Raw genomic sequence first — 6,725 nt, 5'->3', positions numbered from 1 at the left:
TGCTGAATTCGAACATGCTTTCCAATGTTGATACTGATACATCCATATAATAGACAACAGATAATATTAATGAACTAAATAAATGCATTGCATATAATCATATTTGTTAGAAACAAAACACATCCATGAGCCTGCACGTGCACCTAATGATTCATACGTAGGTTTTTTTAACATGTTATCGAAGGTTTCAACACATGTCAAGAGTTTGATTGTTTCCCCATTCAGATTTTTTTATAACAGGTGGTCTTCAACCTTAGAAGGGGAGACAATATTCAATATTGGCACCATATAGTATTAACCTAGTGGGTCAATCCTTTTGGTTTCTCATAATCAAGTGCAATAAGACCAAAAAAAGAAATCACCATGTATACTAGTTTCTTGACTGTAGATAAATAATAACAAGCACAGTAAAAGTAACCTGCAATTTGTGATCTGTTGCCCGTTTATGTAGGGTTGAATTACAAACAGCCAGTGATCGCATGCCAGATAATTGTCCTTCATGTTTCTTAGGATATTTAAGAAAGAGGTGACAGCTCACCGCATATTTCAGAACAGAATCTCCAAGTAACTCAAGACGTTCCATTGAACATTTTTCAGCACATCTTAAAGTTGTAAGTGCTTCTAGAATCTAACTTAGGTAAAAAGAAAAGAAGCATTAGATTATCATAATGAACACAGAAAATAAACAAAGAGTATCTAATCCACATAATTGGACTATATAGGACAAACCAGAGGGCTAGGAATGTTGAAATTGTTAGTTTGGCCACCTATCTCTTCTCTAAGCTGACTGGATAACATGAACGATTGAAGATTATGCATCAGTGATGGTAGCAAGTACATTGACCTCAAAACGTCTCTTTTAACATCAAGAACATAGAGAAGCTCAGGTGGAATGTAAACATGGGCAGGCATCTTCGATTGTGCCAGGCCAGTTTGTGATGTCTTGTCCCGACCATCTGCTCAAGCCGGAAGATATCAGACTCTATGTTTTAAACATAGTAAACTGGAATTTCCAAAACACTTTGATTTGTTACAAAATAATGAATATAAGTAGGCTTACTTTGATGCAGGCTGGTATCGTGTGTTTCTTACACTTGAACTACATTCTAACTACTAACAGTGTTATTCTCAACAATTTCATGATTATTATTTATAATTTACCTCACTTAAATTCTTAAATTCTAGTATTCAACATCGGCACCAAATAGATTTTAAAAACTCAAGCTCATCTTTTTTGCCTCTAACACATGAATCTTCAAAAACCTTATGCAGATTGAAATAGAGACATGAAAAAATAAGCAATTATAGAGAATGTGTTGTGTAACTGGAGAGAAAAAAACTAAATAAATGCTGTATGTTCAAGGATTAAATCATTGAGCTGGAGAAAATAGAAAATTAGAAAAGTTTATTTAATATATTAAGTTAAGCATGCACAGGACAAATGATTTAACAACTTTCAGTCTAAATATAATTGAATCCCATGGGGTAAAATCTGAAATCCAATTCCATGACAACTTCAGAGGAGGAGTAAAACGTAATTGGAAATGAAATTTCCTTGAAATCATAATACAGAAAAGTCAAATAACATTAATTACCATAAGATGAAAACTTCAATGAGAATTAACAAACCTTCCTCGTGGAAGTTCAAAAGAAGATTGTGCGCATTATGACTTTGCTTCAAACGTAACAAATGTTGCCCTGGATGCCTCAGCGTAATGCCATACCTGATCAACATTGAGTTGTTTAGTCAACTACAATAATAATCTAGCGGTAGTAGGGCAGTAAAGTAAAAAAATGGTGGAGAGTGGGGTAAAGTAAAGCATGCACCTTTTTTTGTAGTAACCTGAGAATGTTATCGGTTCACCCCCAGACTTTTCATCGTTGCCATCGAAGGGACTTTCAGCGGATAGGTTGATATCTAATTCCACAATACAATAGATTCTGCCGGTGTGAATGGCCAAAACAACCACATCTTTGAGAATATTAACATCAAGCATGCAATTAGCAAAGTAAATGCTATTTTTATCTTGACTTTCCACCTCCATTGGACTGGTATGACAAGGTGACGTGATTTTTGTGTCATCACTATCCTTACAACAATTCCCAGCAACCAACAAAAACTTCTTCCTCAAAAACTCAATAGCAGAAGCACAAGATTTGATTCCAGACCAATTTATTGTCAATGATCGCATACATGAATCATCCAGTTTCTCAAGTGGTAGAAGCAAATACAAGTATGTTGGGTTCCATAATGTATTTGTGTCTTTTTGAAGTAAAAACTCCCTTCCTCCCCTTGCTGCTGATTTAGACCGAAGCACCAACCTCCCAAACAAACCATTGAAAAAAAGCTCTTGGAAGCATTTAGCATTCATCATCTAGAAGATGAACAGACAACAAAGCATAAGTTAACTTTTAGAACAAACTCTGACTAATACTCTATTCTACTATGAATGAAGCATTGTTATGTACCTGTTCAGCATCCAGGTCAACTTGCCCACATGAAGAGACAGAAGCCTTCACCATCTTTGAGATTAAATAAAGATCTACCTCCATATTTCCAACATCATCATCAAGCTTTGACTCAACCAGAAGAACAAAGCCAGAGTAAATTTCACTGACGATATTACATGTGAAATCAAACTTATAGGCATGAAATTTCGTGCCATCAAGTTTGTCTCCCCATGTACCACATAATGCACGAATGCTGGTTGTGCCATGTAACTCCTTTCTTTTTGTGGTTCCTCTTCCTTCAAATGCAAAAAGCAAAGGAAAATCAAAATGCATTAGCACAAGTAACTGAGTACTTACACGAACAAAAATTTGCTAATGCCACAACTAACATAGCAGAGGTCCAATAACGGGCGGCCTAGTGCACGAGGGTAGATGTATGCAACCCTACCATCGCAAGTGAAAAGATTATTTCCAGGATTTGAACCCATGACCTTCAAGTCACAAGGTAAGCAACCTTCCCTATGTGTCGAGGCCACCCTCTTGGAGTCCAATATATCAAATAAATTAATCAACGAATTATATATACCTGCACCTGAACTCGATTCTTTGTTTTTCACAATAAGATCAGCTTCTGAAGGCTCTTCTTTAATGAGAGGGACAAGATGATCATTTAAGGCGCCCATTTGATGCAGCTTCTTACAAGCTTCTAAACATACAAGATGCCTTGCCAAATGAACATCCTTTCCTGAGGGACCAACTATTACTTGGAAAGCTGCATTAGGCGGCAATGTTAACTTACATGTGTAACCCCCTCCCATAGGCTGAAACTCAAAAGTAGGCTTCACACGGGAGTACCTAAGTAAGTCAGAACACAATTTATATTGCATGCAGAAGTTGTTGGTAAAAAACATGCTTCAAAAAGTTAAAAGGCAGACAAGAACGGTAGGATATGCTCTTACTTATCATGTGGTAGCTTTTCGCAGTATCGATTTATAAGTCCAACACTAGAATCTAAAGTGACTGATGCTCCAGTAGAATTCACATGGTATGCATTTGTTTTCCCTACAGTAAACACCCTTAAATTAGAAGCATTGTGGTCTTTATTAGTAGCTGCATTAGTCATGGAGCGCTCACTCCTGATGATGTCAAAAAGTTGATTTCTTTGCTTCAAGTTTCCCCTGAAGATGCAAGAATAAATAAAATTAATATATTATACACTAAAATAGTATTCAGAGGGATAAAGAAATCTTCGATGTCATATACATTCTAAATTGGTCATAAAGTAACAAAACCCTGACAATCAGAATACTCACCTCTCCAACATCACAATAAATTGGGAGTTAGGCTGCCGACATCTTCCCCGAGATTGGACATAACTACGAACTGTCTTGGGTAGGTCAAAACGTATCACACAAGAGCAGTTTGGCACATCAATTCCTTCCTCAGCTACATCAGTAGTAATTAATAGATTGACCTACATAAAAAGGATTAATAACATATTAAGAGATTTTCACCATGACTTGTTTCATATCATATGATGCAATGACCAAATACCCCTCCAGAGCGGAAAGAATCCAATATCTCCTTCTGCTTTTTAGGAGTCAGCGCATCGACTGCAGTATTGCCTCCAGTTATATAGGATACTGTGAAATGAGATATCTGGGATACTTTCTTTAGAAATTTTTCCATTAACTTAGCTGTAAGTTTTCTTTCGACAAAAATGAGACATGACATCTTGCTAGATTCTCTGCAAACATACAGCAAGATAGGTTATCAATTTGTTAGGATACACAACAAAACTTTATTCAATGTATATATGATCAGTACAGCAAATCCATCGTTCCATACCCAAGCGACTGGAAGATTTTAATAAGTTCGAGTAATTTTGGAGATATGTGTCTCAACTCTACTGCCTTTGAATAATCAAATTCAACCTCCGAATTCTTTCTGTCATCTGTGGAGGCAATAGTTAAAAATTAGCTGCAGCAAAATGATAGACTGTGATGGACAAACAAATTCATCATAGACATTTAAAGTGTTATTTATCCGAAAGCTGTCTAAAAAGGCATGCTATTATAGTTATTTGGCTAATTACAAACTGAATAAGAAACTGATAACCTAAATAGAGGAGGGTCTCGACCATTCTAAAGCTGAGAAATATGACTAAAACTCATTGTTGACATAAAATCTTGATCAATATTAAAACATCAAAATAAATCTTGCAATGTATTAAGGCAAAGAGAGTTTGTAACAATTACATTAAGTATATCAGTGGCAGAAACAAAACAAAAAAATAACAAGAGTGGTTGTGTGTATTAGACATGAATACAAGCAATCTAAAAGAGAATGAAAATTCGGAATGACAAAAGGCCCACATAGAAAATAAATAAATAGACTCTATCAAAAAGCATACCGAGATGGAGGGATTCTTCAATTAATTGCATTACTTTTTCCATGAAAAGTTTACAATTGAGAGAAGCTTTTCTGTAAACTTCACAGCCTCCTATAATTTTGGAGAAATTTTCGTGATACATTTTAGCAGCCTGCATAAACATGAACAAGCTATCAGTAAATATAAATATAAAAAAAACAAAGATTAAACTATAACCAAAGAATCTGGAGGCTAATCAATTTCTACATGTACATAAACCTGTGCATCTAAAATATGGTGATATTTCTCAATATCAGGAAGACTTGCTACATAGAATAAGTGATAAAACCCAAAAAACGAATAAAAAATGAACGAAACGGAGAAACAAGTTAAAGTGGTCAAAGCTGATATTTGTCATTCCTTTTATAAGAGACCATGGAATAGTTCAAATATAACCCGAGTTTAAAAACAGATTAACACTGCCAGTTTCAGCACTCTTGCTTAATTTACAAAATACTAATAGACTTATCGTCATCAATAACCCTTTGCTAAGTACATCTCAAGTTATGTCAGATTTGATCTTCCATTAAAAACAAATACATAAAATTTTCCAATATACTTTTCTTTACAGCACAACCTTTTTTTCACACAGTCAGAGATTTTGATAAATACCTCATAAGCACATATGGGTCCAAGATCTTCAAGGCAATATAAGATTTTTTCGAGTTTATTGAACATGCCATTATGCAGTTTCTTAAATTTATAATCCACATCCTCACGTAGCGTCAAACTTTGCAATTCTGAGAACAATGCATTGAACTGTCCAAACAGATTAGATTCAGTCAGTATCCTTCACTATAATAAGATAATGAGTACAGAAAGGAGGGAGAAAATAAAAAAAACAGCGTGTTTTTGGCATAGCCATATACATGACATATAAATACCTCGAACAAGGCTTCAATCTTTGACTTCAACCTCAACACAGGGTATTGTGCTTGGTCATAATATCTACAACTCTCTTTTGCAGAAGGGATATGTATATCTATTTCTTTCCTATCTTCAACAGTATATCTCTACAGAGACAAATCCAGTTGGTATAAAACTATAAATATAGTTTTTCACATGTGCTCTCGTGAAAATAAATGAGTCAACTTGAAATTATTTTACCTGAGAATCCAAGATGTATTCAAGTTCTGATATTTGACCCTCGCAACCCTTGGTAGAGGAAACACCGACTACAAGACATAATACATAAAAAGTAAGTCTTTACGACTCTGGACTCCAACAGACAGTGGAAATACGAACACGGTATTAAAACCCTTTAAGAGAGGAAGCAGTCATTAAAAAATATGTTTTTTTAGAGGGAAGAGTTTTATCAGGAGGCAGGGAATAGATCATGGGATTAATAGTTTAAAATTACTCGATAAATAAGTCTGTCAAAAGTCTCAATTTGAAGAATTATTTTGACTTAATGGTCCCATTTGAAGCAGAGAGAAATTGCATATCCAAATTTAATAAATTCAATGAAATTGAAGCAATGAGGAAATAAAACTGGCATATCATGGACATAAGGAGAAAAAAATCATATTAAATATATGCATTAAAATCATGGTTGTCACTATAATGCTACCCTAATAGTGAATGCATTATAGCATCAGATTTGATAACAAAGTGATAAATAACTTCAGAGGATAAAGACTATGAAAATTGTGCATGCAAATAATGAAATAAAAATAATAATCAAATTTTAATTTCAACTCAAGTTTAATAAGATCAATATCAGTGTTGCCCGTGGCGGATGGGAGTCCCTGGCGGTTGTCAAAATTCAGCCATGAAGGCATTGCGGATGGCGTTGCATGCAAATAGCGGACATCATAATGGCAGTTGACAAAAAATAAATAAA

The 6,725-nt window shown here is 34.8% G+C and overlaps 1 protein-coding gene across 1 annotated transcript in view; it reads right to left on the bottom strand.

The window, feature by feature from the left end:
• The window catches only part of LOC109341749 (endoribonuclease Dicer homolog 3a-like), a 10,866-nt gene extending 4,745 nt beyond the window's left edge, over positions 1 to 6,121 (bottom strand). Inside the window, exons 1-14 of the mRNA XM_019579721.1 lie at positions 5,990 to 6,121; positions 5,767 to 5,895; positions 5,495 to 5,641; positions 4,865 to 4,994; positions 4,300 to 4,405; positions 4,006 to 4,198; positions 3,765 to 3,925; positions 3,411 to 3,629; positions 3,038 to 3,306; positions 2,470 to 2,747; positions 1,828 to 2,375; positions 1,630 to 1,724; positions 730 to 956; positions 419 to 628 (exon numbers count right to left, since the gene is read on the bottom strand). Coding sequence (XP_019435266.1) covers positions 419 to 628; positions 730 to 956; positions 1,630 to 1,724; positions 1,828 to 2,375; positions 2,470 to 2,747; positions 3,038 to 3,306; positions 3,411 to 3,629; positions 3,765 to 3,925; positions 4,006 to 4,198; positions 4,300 to 4,405; positions 4,865 to 4,994; positions 5,495 to 5,560 — 2,502 coding nt within the window. The 5' untranslated portion in view covers positions 5,561 to 5,641; positions 5,767 to 5,895; positions 5,990 to 6,121. The remainder of the gene's footprint in view (positions 1 to 418; positions 629 to 729; positions 957 to 1,629; positions 1,725 to 1,827; positions 2,376 to 2,469; positions 2,748 to 3,037; positions 3,307 to 3,410; positions 3,630 to 3,764; positions 3,926 to 4,005; positions 4,199 to 4,299; positions 4,406 to 4,864; positions 4,995 to 5,494; positions 5,642 to 5,766; positions 5,896 to 5,989) is intronic.
• Between the last annotated feature and the right edge of the window lie 604 nt (positions 6,122 to 6,725).

Source organism: Lupinus angustifolius, unplaced genomic scaffold, assembly GCF_001865875.1.
Source record: "Lupinus angustifolius cultivar Tanjil unplaced genomic scaffold, LupAngTanjil_v1.0 Scaffold_622, whole genome shotgun sequence".
Lineage (NCBI taxonomy): Eukaryota > Viridiplantae > Streptophyta > Magnoliopsida > Fabales > Fabaceae > Lupinus > Lupinus angustifolius.
The sequence above is the reverse complement of the archived record's forward strand: the minus strand, read 5'-3'. Positions and strand labels throughout refer to the sequence as shown.